At 39.9% G+C, this 19,297-nt stretch overlaps 1 protein-coding gene across 5 annotated transcripts in view; it reads left to right on the top strand.

Annotated features, from left to right (window-relative positions):
* Window positions 1-1,958: 1,958 nt before the first annotated feature.
* ATRN (attractin) overlaps window positions 1,959-19,297 on the top strand; it is a 161,620-nt gene continuing 144,281 nt past the window's right edge. For all 5 annotated transcript variants that reach the window (XM_036924629.2, XM_036924628.2, XM_057502799.1 and 2 more), the window contains exon 1: window positions 1,959-2,405. In XM_036924629.2, coding sequence (XP_036780524.2) covers window positions 2,044-2,405 — 362 coding nt within the window. In that variant the 5' untranslated portion in view covers window positions 1,959-2,043. The remainder of the gene's footprint in view (window positions 2,406-19,297) is intronic.

Raw genomic sequence — 19,297 nt, 5'->3', positions numbered from 1 at the left:
TTCAAGGAGTGTGTTTTTTGGGAGAGGGGATTAGTCCCTGTCACTCTATGAAAGGAGTGTAAAAGAATTTGCAGCACTCTTTAATCCACCATACACAAATATAAAGTGTAGGGGATTATGACAACAACAGTAAAGGAGAAAGAAGATAGCAATACTTTGCTTCACAGGTCAAGGTAAGATTTTGTTTATTTTTGAAGGCTAAGGGAAACGAACCACAGAAGGGAGTAGATTAAGAAAATAAGAAAGAGAATGTTGCTGCAGCAAGCTTCTAGGACAGCCATATTGCTGCTCTGTGGATGCAAACTGTTTTTTGTTATCTCTGAGTGTTGGTAAAATCAGGTGAAACTTCATAGTCTGGGTTCAGTTTTGCCGTGCAGGAGAGAAAGGAAAGGCTGGTTCCACTTCTGCCCTGGAGGACTGATGGGAACTGTACTTCCTGAAGCTAGGGCATGGCTCCATGTCAGCCTCCCACTTCTGACTGGGGCCTTGCCAGAGGGTAGGGCTATGTCTTCCACCTCCTTACCTCATTATATATAGCCCCATAGGGACACTGCAGCAAAAAGCATAATCTGTAAGCCAGAATGTAAGTGGTAGGGCCTAGGCTGAACAATAGGTTTTTGTGTAGGACTAAAAGGACTATGGGTGGAGGGGTGTGTGTGTGTGGCTGTTGTGCAGTTCAGCTTTACCAGGACTGTAGGGATGCAAAGTGAGGAAGGTCAGGACCTGATTATGAATGTGGGGATATATCCTAGAATCTTAGAATCCTGCACTCTAAGGTAAAGATGAGAGGTTTCACAGGTATATGAGAGGCTTTGTTTTCCAGGGACTGCAAGGTGTCCAAACTGAGGGAGCTGCCATAGGAATATTCCTCACAGCACAAGGCGTATGTCAGACAATGTACTAGTTATCTATTGCTGTGTAATAAAAGTCTAAAACTTAGTCTTACACACAGCAGCCAGTTTATCATTTCTGAGGATTTTGGATAAGGCACAGTAGGAAAGATGTATCTCTGTTCTAGGTAATGAGCAACAGTCCAGATGATTGAAACAACCAAAAAGGCTTCTTCCCTCCTGACTGGTCCCTCAGCTAGGAGGGGTCCACCAGGCTCATATGTCTGGGGCCTTAATTCTTGGTGGTAACAGGGCTTTTCCCTGTCCATATGATCTCTGCATGTATTCTCGTTACAGCAAGGTGTAAGAGGCAGAGCAGCTCAGGATTATGAACAGCTCAAAATTAAGTTTATCAGGTATTCTGAAGGCAGGTATCTGGAACTGGCACATCGTCACTTCCGCCACATTCTTCTATTGGTTAAGTAGAGTCATCCAGTCCAGGATCCAGGATCACAGGAGGTTATACTGCCAGGAGGCATCTTTCACTGGGGGCCAGCAAAGTAACAAAACACTTGACAAGAAGGGATCTAGGGACAGATGTGTGGACTGAAGGGGTTCCAATTCCTAAATTTATGTTGCCCTCTTTTCCTAGATCATTAGAGAGCAAATAGTGGGGAGTAAGGTAACCCTAAACTTCCCCACAGATTTGAAAGTGGATGGGTCTGGTTTTCTACTGGGTCAACCTGAGGCCAGCCTGTGTGTGTCTTCATTCAGTCTGTTAGGTATTTATTGAGCACAGCTTATACGTTAGATTCTAAACACGTGTTATCTCGTTATCCCTGTTTTACAGAGGAGAAAGCAGAGGTTCAAGCGTAGCACTCCTAGCACCACACCACGACGCATTCTCCTAGGTCCTTCCCAGGCAGACGGGGTTGGTAAGTGCGATGACCGGCTACAGTAGGGCAGCGCACAAGGACGGCTGGCTTGCACAACGAGCAGCGCCGCGCGGGCCGTAGGACGTCAGCCCACATGCCCCGCCCCGCCTGCGCACGCACGCGTCGGCCCCGCCTGCCGCGCAGCCCTGGCCCCGCCCCCAGAATTGACCGCCCGAGCCACCGTCCGCACAGCCCCGCCCCGCACGGCCAGGCGAAGCGGAGCCGGCCGTGCGGTGTGTGTGTATGTGTTCGCGGGGCGCCGTCTCAGCCCCGGGAAGATGGTGGCGGCGGCGGCGGCGATTGAGGCGCGGCTGAGGAGGAGGACGCCGGCGACGACAGCGCCCGCGGGCAGGACCGGCGGGCGGCGCCGGGGCTGGGACTCGACCAGGGCTGGGAGGCCGGGGCTGGGGTCCAGGCTGCGCCTCCCGCGGCTGCTCCTGCTGCTCCCACCGCTGCTGCTGCCCTGGGCGGCCGAGGCCGCGGCGGCGGCGGCGACGGTGTCGGGCTCAGCCGCGGCTGAGGCCAAGGAATGTGACCGACCCTGTGTCAACGGCGGCCGCTGCAACCCTGGTACCGGCCAGTGCATCTGCCCCGCGGGCTGGGTGGGCGAGCAATGCCAGCACTGCGGGGGCCGCTTTAGGTGAGTGCAGGGAGGTGTGGGAGTTCGGGCCCGGCCCGAGGCTGAGGCTGAGGCTGAGGCTGAGGCGCGCTCCACACGACTCAGGCCGGAGGCGGGGGCTGTTCCAAGGTGTTTGAGGCCCATTTGCTTCCGGGGAAATCTTCTTTGGCCTGGGGTCTTCCTGTATTGGAAGATGAAAAGGTTTGAGGCTGGGGTGGGAGCACCCCAAAGGGGTTTGGGTCCGGCGGGCTGCAGGGCAAGAAAGCTTAGGGTCCCAAAGAGCATGAAAGCCTGTTCCTGAAACCGAGCCGCTTTCGGGTAACCGAGGTATAAAATAAAAGTAAGAAAGCCAGTCTTAAACACTTAGTTTTAACGTGCTCTTCTTCCCTAACACCTAATGAGTTCCTCTACTGATTGAAGATATGTGATACTCAGAAAAAACAGGGCCGTGCAAGTGATTTATTGGCTGGAGGTAGAAGGGAAAAGGTAGGATTTTGAGATATTAAAGATAGAAGAACCAGTGGTTGTTGGCTAAAGGAAAGTGAGGAAACTAGCCTTTTGAAGCTCAACTAGAGGCAGAAGATTGGACCAGGGTCTGTCGTGGAGAGGGCATAGAAAGAGATTCCTGTTTGCCCTGGTTTCTGGAGAAAATACTGAGTTTTTAGTTGGCCTGGTTCATAACAGTACCTCTTAAAGCGATCATTAATAGTTAGTAGTTATCTCTTATTTGCTTCAGTTGTGCAAAGACTTCCGGGTAATATGCACAAATAGATTAACCAGACTTTGGCCTAGTCCACAGGGAGTTTGGAATATTGCAAGAGAAACAAATGTACACTAATAACCCTAGTCATAGGGGTACAGGTCATTCATGCCTTTGGCAGATATTTGCTGAACATTTTTTATGTCAGATGTGAAGGAGTGGGGAAATAGGGTGAACAAGACAGACAGGGTCCCTACTTTCATGGGTCTTACATTCTAGTGGGTGAGACAGTTAACAAGTAGATAGTGAAAGAAATGAACAAGATAATTTCAGATAATGGTAAATGCTGTCAAGAAAGTAGACAAGATGGTCTGATAGGGAATTATTATCCTTGGGCAACTTTAGGAGATGCCTCTCATTTGAAGTGACTTTTGATCTGAGGCCTGAACGAGGCAATGGAGAACCTGTGGCAATTCAGGGGCATAGAAGTTGTGACTAGCCGGGGGGATGCAAGAAAAGCTTTCAGAGGAGGTGACATTGGATTTGAGCACTTTAGGCTAAGCAGGCTTAGGAAATGTGTAGCTGGGAAAAATATTACAGATGAGAGGAAGGATTCCAACAAAACTGGAGACTAGAAAGTAAAGCATTGCTGGTAACAGGCTATATAGAAGAGAGTCGAGAGAGAGAAGTTTGGAATAGTAGAATTATAACTCTTATAATGTCAGATCTTCAAGGGAGCTCAGAGAACGTTGAGATGAGTTCTCTATGGTAATGGAGAAACCAAGTGATTTCACATTCAGTGTCTAGTGGGGCTGGTCTCATAACAGTGTTCTGATTTATGAGCTACATTAATCTACACATTTGTTGAAGGTTACTCCATGTTGGGTTGTGAGATACAATGGTAAACAAGAGAGACAGTTATGCACTTGTGGAGCTTACAATCTAGTTTGGGAATAAGAAATCCAATAATGAATTTGTTAATGCTTTTGCTTTAGACTGTAGAGGTGAAGAGCAGGGGACAGAGGACTTGACTTAGTTTGGAATGGTAAGGTTAGGGGCTGAATAAGTGACTTTTGAGTTGAGGTCAGGGGTGGAATGGCACTACCTGTGTGAAGTGTGGGGTACTGAGGGGCCAGTATGTACAGAGGCTGGGGATGAGAGAGATCCTGGCAGGCTGGATGGAAGACCAGGTGGCTAGGAGAGAGAGCAAAGGGGAGCATGGCAAGACTCGAGAGATGGGCAGGTGCCAGGTCATGTGGAGCCTTGTGGGTTGGGTTGAGGATTTTGACTTTTAGCTCATTAGCAGTGGAATGGCATAGTTCACTCTCATTCTCATGACATTATAGGCCTTTATAGGAGCTGGGAGCAGGAAGGTAAGGAACTCAGAACATTTTGAGTTTGAGGAGCTTCCAAGGTCAGGCAAATGGATGGTTGTATCAGACCAGAGTCCTTTTAAGTTCTGAAAATCTGTGATTCCTTGGTAGGCAGTGGGGGCCCACAGGGTGTGGAGGGACATGCATAGCAAGATCAGCCTGTACTTTTCAGGGTAGGTGGACTCACTTTAAGCACAAGAGATGGTGGGCAACTAGGATGTACTGTTGGCCTGGGTCAGGGTGGCGATAAAGAGAGCATGAGATAGGCTGTGGGAATGGAGGGAGGGTTAGGTGAGGGAAGGAAAATTAAGTTCTATCTTGGGCGATTGAGAGGATGGTGATACAATTAATAGACACAGTGGTACAGGTGGAGCATATCTGAGATGAGTTTAATTTTGCACATACTGAGATTGGGTGCTTTCATAGTATCCACCTGGCAGGAAGGTGTAAGCGTTGATGTCATCTACACATGAGGGAGATTGCCAGGGAGAAGGAAGGAGCAGATCTAAATGTCTACATGGATAGTCCAGAGGATTGGAGAAGAGCCACTCGTTGTGGGGAATAGGCAGTCCTGACACTGTCTCAAATGGTGTCACGCTTGAGTGAAGGGGTTTCCCTGGTTAGTGTGGACTTTACATGAGCCAATTCAAGCTGGTGTCAGTGCTTTTTCCTGGGAAAAACACACAGTTATGACTTTGGTTTTGATAATTCCATTATACTTTGTGGGCTTCTAGAATTTGCATTTTTAAATGTGAAAGTAAGAGGAGCTTATGTCTCTGGCCTTTGAAAAAAACCTGTAATTTTTAGTTGAAGGATCTTTAGACTGAAATGTTGGTTTTGATTATAGTGGTATGTATCTTGATTTAACTCACAAACCTCTTCATTATTAAATTAAGAGACATAAAAATGAAAACCTTTCTGGTTTGCAATGGCATCAAGTTGGAGTTTTAAAAAAATTTTTTGGCTCCATACATCCTGTGTTATAATTGCTATGATAAGGCCTTTTTCATTGGTTGAAAGGATGTACAGTAAAAAATTCAATTTCACTGAAGTTCTCACTGAGTGTGTACTGTATGCAGGAACCTGGGTCAAGCATTTCATATACATTGTGACATTTAATCTTCAGGACAAGTTTGAGGGTGTTGTATAAACTTTGGATTATTGCATGATTATAGTTAGCAAATCACTTAATGTTTTTCTAAATGAATACTACAGAAACAATTCGTTACAGAGGATAAGATTATTGGTATTAGTTTAATAAAAATGAATCTCTGGGGGATGACTTCTAAAGTAGTATCACTTCATTCATTTTTATGTGACTTCATAATTCAGTGATCTTTTTTTGTCCTTGTGGCATCACCATCGAAATTTTTCTTTTAAGGATGAATTTGTCCCATAAAGTTAGAGAATAAAGATGCTAAGCCCATTTATAAAGTTAATATGCGTTTAATTCTTTTATGTTCCTGCCATACAAAACTTTTGGAAGGATTGAATAGAATAACCTAGTGAGTTGGAGCCTTACAGTTCCGTGTGATGCTAAGACTTAACCTTCTACCGGAGGAAAAGAGAAGAAGTAGGCATTTATTAAGCATTTGTTTTGTGCCCAACTCATGCAGTGTTAGTAGTAGTTGTCTCAGCATAGCCATCACCAGCATTTCTCCATTATTTCCATGTGCTGTGTCAAGTGCCTCTTAGAAACTACCCCTTTTAGTCCTTGGAGTGAGGTTATTACTATTTCACAGATGGGTAAAGCCTGGGGATTTTGAGTAACTTGCTTAAGTGACACTGAAAAACTGGACTGGAATGTGAACTCACATTAGAACCTTGTCTAATTCCCAAGCCCATGCTCTCCATTGTGCCATTTGGTTTCTAATTGTTTCTGAGTTCCATCACCGTTTAGAACATTCTTTGGAAGGGCTGATCTAATTCTTTTGAGAAACAAAGAGAGAAAATAGATTTCTTACAACAGGAAAGCTAGCATTAAAAAATATCTTAATTCACTCGAACCTGTCTGGCTGTTGGTCTGAGGACCTAAATGCCTTTTTAACTAGTGAAATGAAAAGTCTGGGAAATAAAAGTTGAAAAAATGAAAAAAGTAAAATAAAGATAATTTTTTTGCTTACAATAATTACTAAGCAGTATCAACCTAAAGCCTTAAATCTATGTTCATGAATCAAATAGACTTTTCTGTTTTCCCCAGTAGAATATAAGTTCCTTGAGGGCAGGGATTTTTATCAGTTTTGCTTTGCTCACTGCTATATTCCCAGATCCTAGAACAGTGCTTGGGATAATTGTGTGTTCAATAAATATTTGTTGAATGAGGAATGAAATTCTGCAATATTTTTTTTATGACTTGAGAAAAAGTCATCTTTACCTATATGACCACCGTATCTGTCTTTTGTCCTCATGTTTCTCCTGAAATTCATTACCTTCTAATGTTTGCTGGGCATCTTCACTGGGATATTTTACCATCACTTCATAATAAGCTATGACTGAGACCAAACTTCTTATCCTCTTTGCAAAAAATAGTCTTTCCCTTTGTACTTCCTTATTTCAGTAGCAAATCCCACTTTAGATAAAAGCAAAGGCCAAAACTTAAAGAGTAATCCTTTGCTGCTCTTTCCTTTTATTCTGTCTCCTATAGAATCTTAGAAATTTGCTCCTTTCCCCTCCTGCTACTGCCATCCTAGTGTACCTGGCCTTTCACCTCATCATTGACCTGCTTGTGTTTGTACCCTGGCTGTCTCTTGTACCTCTGGAGTCCATTTTGCACTTTGTTACATAAATCTCCTGAAAACATGTGTCCCTGTGCTCTCAGAAAGCTTTTTTTTTTTTAACTCATCTTATTACCTATAAAATGACCCTCGGCAGAAGGCTCCCACTGCTTTATGCCCATTTCTTTAACCCTAACCAAATCCTTCTCTTTTGTAGTTTTTCTGTATATTTGTTAAATTCAGCACCTTTCCTCCTCCCTGCCCCCATGTTCTTCCTTCTCTATCTGGATTCTACCTCAAGGCCCATCTTCAGTTTTCGTCAATAAATAATAGCCAACTCTCTGAATTCATACATGTTACCTTCTTTTGAGATGAGTCGCCAACTGCGTCAGTTCATAGCTAGCTTCTGAGTAATTGTTGTATGTTGAGGTACTGTGCACTGACGTCAGGTTGTGAAGGTGGGTAGGAATCAGGCCTTGCTTTCCCATTGGGGAGCTCTGGTTCTTTAGGGAAGATAGCTGTGTACACAGGTGATTAGAATCTAATAATAAAAATGCAGGCAGTATGTGGTGCTGGGCTAATATGTGGTGGAGAGACTCTTGGGAGCTCATCAAATTTGGGTGGAAGATATCAAAGAGAAGAGAACAGTTGGACAGATCTGAGAGGTTTGATGTTAATGCGCCATCTGGTGAAGGGCATTTGGGAAGGAACAAAGAGCTGTGCAAAGAATCATGGAGACTATCACCCCGACTTACTGTATTGGTTTTCTGGGTTTGTTGCAACAAAGTACCACAAACTGGGTGGCTTAAAACAGCATGAATTTAATTTCTCACAGTTCTGGAGGTCAGAAGCCTAAAATGTTGACAGGGTTGTGCTCTGCCTGGAGGCTCTAAGGGAGAATCTGTCCCAGGCCTTTCTCTTAGCTTCTGAAATTGCGAGCAGTCTTTGGGCTTCCTTGGCTTGTAGATGAATCACATTAGTTTCTGCCTTCACCACTTCAGTCTCATGTGACATTCTCCATGTGTCTCTTCCCTTGTAAGGACTCCAGTCATGTTGGGTGTCTGAGTATGACCTCATCGTAACTTGAGTACATCTTCAAAGAACCTGTTTCCAAATGGGGTCACACTCACAGGTACTGTGGTTTAGGACTGTATCGTATCTTTTTGGGGGACACAGTTCAACCCATAACATGTAGAGAACTGGACACAGATGAGTGTCGTTGGATTATAACTTGTGAGGGATGCATTATCACTGGTGTGATGATGGCCTTCCCATTTACCTTCCCAACAGCTGTCAGCTTTCAGGGTGTTTCTGTGACCTAGGCTAAACCGTCAGGGCATTCCATTCTCAGGTTGTAGTGATTGTTTCAAGGTAGACATATGACCTAAGCTGACTCAACCAGAACCAGAGTGAGTCTCAGGATTTTTGCTGGAGACCCCTCTCTTCTGTGGGCCTTCGTGAAGGAGATGCCTTGTCTTCTGTGTGGTGAGGATTTAAGACCTAGAACTGTCGTGCCTCATATCGAATTTACCGAGTATCATAATTCCTCCAAGTGGTAAAGATACCTCAAGACAAATGCTGGGCATAGAAGCCACAGGGCATAAATCTGCAAAGAAGTAAAAAGCTAACCTTTTCAAACAATATGTCTTCTCTCTCAGATGCCAACTTTACATTTCCCTGTATGGCCCTGGAAGAAGACTGGTTAGCCAGAGACGGGTAAGATTCCTCAAGGGAGGAACAACCTAAGACAGGCACAGTCGCAGGGGGGCCATCAGGTGAGAAATTGGGGACCATCAGAGGTGAGGCTTAGAACCTCACCCCCCCCCATTCTGAGAGAAATCTTCTGCATCCGTGGATGTTTTATTGCCCTTGTCTAGCTTGGATAAACACATAGTCTACAGGCACACACCTGATCATCTACATTTGCTCTCTTACAACACTAAACTATGTTTTCTACCTTTATCTTGCATCTACCTACCACTTCAGCATTTTATTAAAAAAATAATAATAATAATAATAAAGGGAGAAATGTGGTATCTACATATAAATCAATTATAAAATCAAACAAATATTCATATTTGAACTGATTGTTTATAGTTCATAATGCGTGATCAAAACCGAAAGTTTCTGTGATGACTGCCCTTGTACTGTTCACCATGTAAGAACTTATTTACTACGTAAGAATTTGTTCACCATGTAAGAACTTGTTCGTTATGCTTCAGAAGATTGGAGACTGACGAAAATTAGGCTTGGGGTGGATTAATGATTGTGCATTGAGCATTGACTCCCCTATACAGAATTTTATTGTTGTTAACAACCATTTGATCAATAAATATGAGAGATGCCCTCTCAAAAAAAAAAAAAAAGACCTAGAACTGTTAGAGCTAGCAGTGCTGTTGTGATAGGAGCTCACCTGAGGTAAGAGCAACTCCTAGAAGAAGGAGAATGGCAAAGAAATGGAGCTGAAGACCGGGTGATTTTCTGAATCTCTGAATCAGGCCTTGTCTGAAGCTGTATTTTTTGGCTTTTGTGAAGTACTGCAGTCTGTATTTTTCTTAAGCCAGTTAGGGTTTGATTTCCTGTCCCTTATATTATAAAAGGAATGCAGGTCAGATCATAAAAAGTCTTTATATTCCACACCATGGAGTTTGGGCCTTATCCTCTTGGGATTGATAACATGGTCTAAATTCCTGACATTTTTCTGTTAAGTCTCTCAATGTTCCAATCTTGACCGGCACATGATCTGAACCCTAAGTTACCAAAGGCAATAGTTTTAACTTATTTCTTTTATATTGCGTAATTGGGATTGCCAACTTCCAACTGAGGCTGAGGCTGTTCTCCCCACCCTGTGCCTCAACTCTGCTTAGCCAGTTTCATATTTGAGGGCTCATTCATTGTCACTTTATTTGTGAATTGTACTGGGTACAATTTCTATTAAAGTTCTTTTAGTGACAGACACCGTACTCAGATGAGCTAAAAAGACAGAGATGGTAAAGATTTATTGGTTCATGTGACAGAAAAGTCAAGGGGATATTGTTGGCTTCATGCATGGCTGGATCCAGGGAATCAGTTGGTCCCTCTCCTTCCATCTTTTAGCTTTGTAGTGGTATTTACTGGCCTCACTTGAAGGCTGTCTTCATGTGGTGTCTCCAGAAGCTAAATCAAACCGGCTTAGCATCCTCCACTGGAAAAGAATGACTCTTTCTTATAGCTTGTAGCAAATAAGGAGGTATGAAAGGCTCCCTGGTCCCTTGTCTTTTACTGAAGCAGTCACTGTGGCAGGGTCATGGGAAGTTCTCACTATCAGGCCTGAGTTGAGTACCTGCTCTGAAGCTGGGGAGTGAGGTCTGGCTCTGTTACATGGCATGCACTGAGAAAGGAGGAGCAAGGAAAGGGAAAGGGAAAAGGAAGACATACAGATGTCACCATTTGGTGAACACTAAGTGTTGCAGTGAGGACTGTCCTGCATTCAGTTTCAGTCTAGTAGAGTCACATCTTCAAATGGCAGTTATTCACCCCCTGATTTTGTGATGGAGGAAATAGAATTATGGGAGGAGGCAACAAAATGCATGCTTATATTGTGTGAAGTTGTTATATTGGGTGAAAACTCAAAACTTTATGTAAAATAATTACATAATAGGCATTACAATTTTTTGGCTGATTGTTGGTAGAGTTTAGTTTCTTGAAAGGTAAAAATATGTTTGAGAAAAAAGAAAAATTGAGCGTGAATGTCTTAATATAATTGCATAAGTTATGACATGTTTGAAAGAAGGTATCTGACATTTAAAACTTTATCTCTGTGAAAGGTTCCCAAGATACGCAAATCCTTTATATTTACTACTACATAGAGGACAGACAAACATGTAGGAGAAAAGCAGAGTATGTTTATCATCAAAACAATTTTGAAGAAATGTGAGCAACTGATTTACTAAATTTGTAGTTCATCTTTTTTTTTTTTTGACGTTTTTATCACTTTAATGCCTTTTTTTGTTGTCCTGAAGTTTTTTTTTTTTTTTTTATAAATAATTATTTTTTATTGAAGGGTAGTTGATGCACAGTATTACATTACATTAGTTTCAAGTGTACAACACGGTGGTAGAACATTTATATACATAATTCTAGGTTCCAGCTATCACCCTACCAAGCTGTTACAATATCTTGACTATATTCCTTATGCTATACATTACATCCCGGTTACTTATTTATTTTACCATTGGAAGTCTGTCCTTTTTTTTTTTTTTTTTTTTTTTTTTTGTGAGGGCATCTCTCATATTTATTGATCAAATGGTTGTTAACGACAATAAAATTCTGTATAGGGGAGTCAGTGCTCAATGCACAATCATTAATCCACCCCAAGCCTAATTTTCGTCAGTCTCCAATCTTCTGAGGCATAACAAACAAGTTCTTACATGTAGAACAAATTCTTACATAATGAATAAGTTACATAGTGAACAGTACAAGGGCAGTCATCACAGAAACTTTCGGTTTTGCTCATGCATTATGAACTCTAAACAGTCAGTTCAAATATGAATACTCATTTGGTTTTTTTTTTTTTTTTTTTTTAATAATTATTTTTTATTGAAGGGTAGTTGACACACAGTATTACATTACATGAGTTTCAAGTGTACAACACAGTGGTAGAACATTTATATACATAATTCTAGGTTCCAGCTATCACCCTACCAGGCTGTTACAATATCTTGACTATATTCCTTATGCTATACATTACATCCCGGTTACTAATTTATTTTACCATTGGAAGTCTGTCCTTTTTTTTTTTTTTTTGTGAGGGCATCTCTCTTATTTATTGATCAGATGGTTGTTAACGACAATAAAATTCTGTATAGGGGAGTCAATGCTCAATGCACAATCATTATTCCACCCCAAGCCTAATTTTTGTCAGTCTCCAATCTTCTGAGGCATAACAAACAAGTTTTTACATGTAGAACAAATTCTTACATAATGAATAAGTTACATAGTGAACAGTACAAGGGCAGTCATCACAGAAACTTTCGGTTTTGCTCATACATTATGAACTATAAACAGTCAGTTCAAATATGAATACTGATTTGGTTTTTATACTTGATTTATATGTGGATACCACATTTCTCTCTTTATTATTATTATTTTTAATAAAATGCTGAAGTGGTAGGTAGATACAAGATAAAGGTAGAAAACATAGTTTAGTGTTGTAAGAGAGCACATGTAGATGATCAGGTGTGTGCCTGTAGACTATGTGTTAATCCAAGCTAGACCAGGGCAATAAAACATCCACGTATGCAGAAGATTTCTCTCAGAACGGGGGGGTGAGGTTCTAAGCCTCACCTCTGTTGATCCCCAATTTCTCACCTGATGGCCCCCCTGCGACTGTGCCTGTCTTAGGTTGTTCCTCCCTTGAGGAATCTTACCTGTCTCTGGCTAACCAGTCATCTTCCGGGGCCATACAGGGAAATGTGAAGTTGGTAAGTGAGAGAGAAGCCTTATTGTTTGAAAAAGTTAGCTTTTTACTTCTTTGCATATTTATGCCCTGTGGCTTCTATGCCCAGCATTTGTCTTGAGGTATCTTTACCACTTGGAAGAATTATGATACTCGGTAAATTTGATATGAGGCACGAATTCTATTTAAGGGTTGTAATTAGGAAGGAAGAAGAAAAGCTATAGAAGTAGCAGGCGGAAGAAAACATGGGAAGATTGATTATTTCTTTGACATATCTTCTTGTAGAGTAACTTCAGCATGTATAGGTTTTAAGCTACTACTTAAATTGCGCACACACATTAACATAATAGGAGTATAGTTACATAACCAAAGCATACCTGTAATTACCAGCCATCTCCAGTGAAACCAAGAAAACCAGTTAGGCACCTTAGGCATTTGTGAAAACTTATCTATGATATGGTGGATATTGTCCAACTGAACTTGAACAGTATGAGAGAAATCAGACAAATTAAAACAACCCATTCCTGGGGACTGTTCACATGCCATATGTTCTTTTAACAGTAAATAGTCTGTAGTTGTAAGACTTTGGAGCACTACAATTTGCACTTCTCCAAATTCTTGGTTGAGTTCCAACAGTAGAGATCCAGTCAAATTTGTTGTTTTACTGTATGCACAGGCCAGCTTAGATATCTCCTTCCTCATTCCCATGGCAAGTCCAGGAACTGGTGGGATGAGTGCATCTACAGCTGTAGCAGTGCGTGGATCTTTGTTGGGGTTTTTTGATGATCATCTTCTGGCATGAGTCTTCCAGAGAGTGCAGATGTTGGAAGTTCTTTTTCATATCGTATCTTAGTTCATTTTCAGGGTAGCCCAATTAGGCTTTGATCCTCTGTAGTTTATCTTTATTTAATCTTGAGAAATATGGAAGTGGTACTGTGGTTCAACAGAAATCATATTTTCTTCTTGACATTCTTCTGAAACTTAAGTGAAACTATAGCTGTACTTTTTGAAATAATTGTATCTGGAAATTTATCAGCCACTAACCTATCATGGAACTTGTTTCTCACTTATGTTCTTTACCATTTTCTGTGATTTTCCAAATGCATTTTGTTTTTTTCTTCCTTACATTTTTCCTTTATAATTTAAGACTAGCCCTTTATTATTAGCCTGACGTTATATAATTTTTCCTCCTTTGGGTGGCTTTCTATATTAGTCTTGCTTTTTTCATTCCCTTCACTTTATTGCTGTCATGTCCTTTTAACTGCTTTTCCTTTAGCACTTGAGACCCTGGTTTGATTTTATTCTTTCCACTTTTAATTATTTATTTAAGTTTTCTGTTTTTTCATGTCACATTAAAAAAATTTTTTTTATTAAGGTATGATTGATATACACTCTTATGAAGGTTTTACATGAAAAAACAATGTGGTTACTACATTTACCCATATTATCAAGTCCCCCCCATACCCCAATGCAGTCACTGTCCATCAGTGTAACAAGTTGCCAGAGATCCACTATGTCCCTTCTCTGTGACACACTGTTCTCCCTGTGATCCCCACACCATTTTCATGTCACATTTTGAGTGAACTCTAATTCTAGCTATTTTTTTACATGTTTACTCATCTAGAATTCTGTCTTTCCCTTACAGAAGTTAATTTTAGTCATGAGTGAATTGCCTATTTATCCTTTTAGAATTTGACATTAAGAGTATACAGCTATTAAGTTGAATGAATTTTCCAATTAATTTCTCTTGGTCCTTTTTGCATTCTAATGAAGAATTTTCTAATTTGTTTACTGATAGGCTTATAAGCATTAGGGGCTGGAATTGTGTCAGGTGCTGTTAAGAGACACAGAAGTCATCTCTTGATTTTCATCCTCTATTTTTTGATTCACAAATCCCTTCACAAAAGTGTGTGATCTTATGGACTCCCTTAGGAATTAAAAATAATCTTTAAAAAGTGGCATTCTGTTTTTGAAAGATCATTTTAAATAGACTAAAAAGTAGTATCTTACTAATGATTGAACATACCTTTTAAATACAATTTGTAATGCTACTCAAAATACTAAAAAAAAAGTACCTTTTCCCTGTTTAACATGTGGCACATGTTGTTTAATGCATTTTATATTAAATGTGGAGGGAAAAGCATGATTTTTAGATGAGTAAAAAATACTTAATTTGAGGGTCGGGTGATACATTAAAATAGAGATTGACTTTAAACTCTGTGCTATAGAAATAGACAACTTTTCTGTAATGTTTGATATTCATATATTTGTGCTTTAAAAAATATTTCTTAGAAATTTTTTGTGTGTTTTGTTTCTAAGTGATAAAACGATAGTGGTTTTCAGCTATTTGTGAGCGTTTCTCTGCAAATAGCATGTTTCCTATGTGGATGTTTTTTCCAGAACTGAATGAAAAGGCCAAACCAGCTATAATTCTCACTTAATTTTCCCCTTTTAACATTGGTTGTTAAAGTACTAAATACATCTTGCAAAGCTATACAAGGATTTTATCAGAAGATGGGCAAGATGATTTTGAGACAGATTTGCAGAATTAGTTTCCTTCTTTGCCTTTCCACAATTTGTATTTAAACATATCGTATGCTTCTCCTTTAATAGATGTCATTTCTGTCTCTTAATTGAACATCATCTGGATCACTGGTTGAAAAACACTGAGCAATTCTGACCACACAGCTTGTTGCTTTAAGCAATCTTAATGTGTAGTGCTGGTTCAGTCTCTGGGCTAACTTTAACTTCCTTTTAATAAGAAATATTTCAAGCCTATGGAACAGATAAAAAGCAATAAAACGAACATCTGTGTGTCTCTAACCTAGCTTTGCTGAATTTCCTCCATATTAATATGATTATTACCACATAACAATATTAAGATAAGTTATTATAACATGAAATACTATGGATACTAACCAAAGCCTATGTTTCCTTTCCCTAATCCTGTTTACCCTACTATCTTTCCAGAGGTAACTAGTGCGGTGAGGTCGATGTTTATTATTTCCCTTGTATGTTTCTGCTTTTACCACAGACACACACACAGTGGTCTTCATTCCAAAAACAAGATCATGTTTTCAAACTTTATAAAAAGTAATCATTCTGTAACATGGTTTTTTTTTTCACCCAAGAGCCCATTTTTTTATGCCTTTGAGATTTTTTTGTGTTGATAAATGTAGCTTTAGTTGACTCATTATATTCATTATAGAATTCCTATTTATTTACCCATTCTCCTTTGGATGGGCATTTAGATTTTTCCAGCTTGTTACAGTCGTACAGTGAACATTATTTATGTATCTCTTTGTGTACCTGTGTATGACTTTTTCTTGGTTAGTGGTCTTCAAACCTTTTGAGCACCTCCAAAATAATGTAAAATTTCTATTTACTTCCTTGCATACTTTTAGTTGACAAGCAGTTGACAAACAAAATTTTAAAAAATCAATTTATATGGTGGCAGACAATGTCATTTCTCATCTGCTATAAATAGAATTACTGAAAAAAAACCCCATTATATTACTTTTTAAAATTTATCAGGTGGAATCCAAATTCCATAGCAGTTTGATAACCATTCTCATGCATTAAAAAAAAAATAGATGTGTAAGGTCTTCTTGAACAGACATTTTTGCTGTTGTTTTTTTGTTTTGTTCTGTTTTGCTTAAATCCTTATTTTCATTCTAATTCCAACATATAATTTTTTCTTCTGGGTTTTGAATTATGTCCACTGATCTGGGTGTTGCATACCATAAAATTCACCATTTAAAAGCGTACGATTCTGTGATTCTTTAGCATATTCATTAATTTATGCAATTGTCACCACTGTCTAATTCCAGAATATTTTCCTTATGCCAAACAGAAACCCTGTACCTATTAGCAGTCACTCCCCATTCTTCCTTCCTCCCAACCCCTGACAACCAGTCTATTTTCTGACTATGAATTTGTCTCTTCTAGACATTTCATGTAAATGTTATCCTATAATATTTGGTTGCTTGTTACTGACTTTTTCTTAGCATGATGTTTTCAGGGTTCATCTATGTTGTATTGTGTATCAAGTCCTTCATTTTTTAGGGCTGAATAATATTCCATTGCATGTATATACCACATCTCATTAACCCATTCATCAGTTAATGGACATTTGGGTTTCCACATTTTGGCTATTGTGAATAATGCAGCTTTGAACATTCATGTACAAGTTTTGTGTGGACATATGGGTACCTACCAGCAATACATAAAAGTTCCATTTTCTCCACATTCTCACCAGTACTTATTTTCTGTGGTTTTATATATTTATTTACTTATTTGTGTATTTCCTTCTTTGCTTTCTAATTATAGCCATCCAGGTTGGTGTAACTAGTATCTCTTTATGGCTTTGATATGCATTTCCCTAATGACAATTAATTTATTTTTATTTATTTATTTTTTGGTAACATTAACCTATAATTACATGAGGAACATTATGTTTACTAGGGTCCCCCCTTCACCAAGTCCCCCTCTCCACAAACCCCATTACAGTCACTGTCCATCAGCGTAGTAAGATGCTGTAGAGTCACTACTTGTCTTCTCTGTGTTGCACATCCCTCCCTGTGCCCCACCCCCCACATTATACATGCTAATCGTAATGACCCCTTTCTTCCCCCCACCCCCCTTATGCCTTGCTTCCCACCCATCCTCCCCAGTCCCTTTCCCTTTGGTAACTGTTAGTCCCTTCTTGGGTTCTGTGTTTCTGCTGCTGTTTTGTTCCTTCAATTTTTTCTTTTTTCTTATACTCCACATATGAGTGAAATCATTTGGTACTTGTCTTTCTCCACCTGGCTTATTTCACTGAGTATAATACCCTCTAGCTCCATCCATGTTGTTACAAATGGTAGGATTTGTTTTCTTCTTATGGCTGAATAATATTCCATTGTGTATATGTACCACATCTTTTATACATTCATCTACTGATGGACACTTAGGTTGCTTCCATTTCTTGGCTATTGTAAATAGTGTTGTGATAAACAGGGGTGCATCTGTCTTTTTCAAACTGGGCTGCAGTGTGCTTAGGGTAAATTCCTAGAAGTGGAATTCCTGGGTCAAATGGTATTTCTGTTTTGAGCTTTTTGAGGAACCTCCATACTGCTTTCCACAATGGTTGAACTAATTTACATTCCCACCAGCAGTGTAGGAGGGTTCCCCTTTCTCCACAACGTCGCCAACATTTGTTGTTGTTTGTCTTTTTGATGGTGGCCATCTGTGAGGTGATATCTCATTGTGGTTTTAATTTGCATTTCTCTGATGACTAGCGATGTGGAGCATCTTTTCATGTGTCTGTTGGCCATCTGAATTTCTTCTTTGGAGAACTGTTTGTTCAGCTCCTCTGCCCATTTTTTAATTGGAGTGTTTGCTTTTTGTTTGTTGAGGTGTGTGAGCTCTTTATATATTTTGGATGTCAACCCTTTATCGGATCTGTCATTTATGAACATATTCTCCCATACTGTAGGATGCCTTTTTGGTCTATTGATGGTGTCCTTTGCTGTACAGAAGCTTTTCAGCTTGATATAGTCCCACTTACTCATTTTTGTTTCCCTTGCCTGGGGAGATATGTTCATGAGAAGTCGCTCATGTGTATGTCCAAGAGATTTTTGCCTGTGTTTTTTTCTAAGAGTTTTATGGTTTCATGACTTACATTCAGGTCTTTGATCCATTTCGAATTTACTTTTGTGTATGGGTTAGACAGTGATCCAATTTCATTCTCTTACATGTAGCTGTCCAGTTTTGCCAGCATCATCTGTTGAAGAGACTGTCATTTCCCCATTGTATGTCCATGGCTCCTTTATCGTATACTAATTGAGGAGTATTCCCTCCTCTTCTATTTCTTGGAAAACTTTAAGGAGAATGGGTATTATGTCTTCTCTGTATGTCTGATAAAATTCCGTGGTAAATCCATCTGGCCCCGGGGTTTTTGCTCTTGGGTAGTTTTTTTATTACTGCTTCAATTTCGTTCCTGGTAATTGGTCTGTTTAGATTTTCTGTTTCTTCCTTGGTCAGTCTTGGCAGGTTGTATTTTTCTAGGAAGTTGTCCATTTCTTCTAGGTTTTCCAGCTTGTTAGCATATAGGTTTTCATAGTATTTTCTAATAATTCTTTGTATTTCTGTGGGGTCCGTTGTGGTTTTTCCTTTCTCATCTCTGATTTTGTTGATGTGTGTTGATTCTCTTTTTCTCTTAATAAGTCTGGCTAGAGGCTTATCTATTTTGTTTATTTTCTCAAAGAACCAGCTCTTGGTTTCATTGATTTTTTCTATTGTTTTAGTCTTCTCAATTTTATTTATTTCTTCTCTGATCTTTATTATGTCCCTCCTTCTGCTGACTTGAGGCCTCATTTGTTCTTCTTTTTCCAATTTCAACAGTTGTGACTTTAGACTATTCATTTGGAATTTTTCTTCCTTCTTTAAATATGCCTGGTATGCTATATACTTTCCTCTTAGAACTGCTTTCGCTGCCTCCCACAGAAGTTGGGGCTTTGTGTTGTTGTTGTCATTTGTTTCCATATATTGCTTGATATCTATTTTGATTTGGTCATTGATCCATTGATTATTTAGGAGCATGTTGTTGAGCCTCCATGTGTTTGTGAGCCTTTTTACTTTCTTTGTCCAATTTATTTCTAGTTTTCTTGAATTTACTGAGGCTCTTTTTGTGGCCTAGTATGTGGTCT

This window comes from Manis pentadactyla, chromosome 5, assembly GCF_030020395.1.
Source record: "Manis pentadactyla isolate mManPen7 chromosome 5, mManPen7.hap1, whole genome shotgun sequence".
Classification (NCBI taxonomy): Eukaryota; Metazoa; Chordata; class Mammalia; order Pholidota; family Manidae; genus Manis; species Manis pentadactyla.
This window is presented reverse-complemented; position numbering and strand designations above follow the sequence as displayed.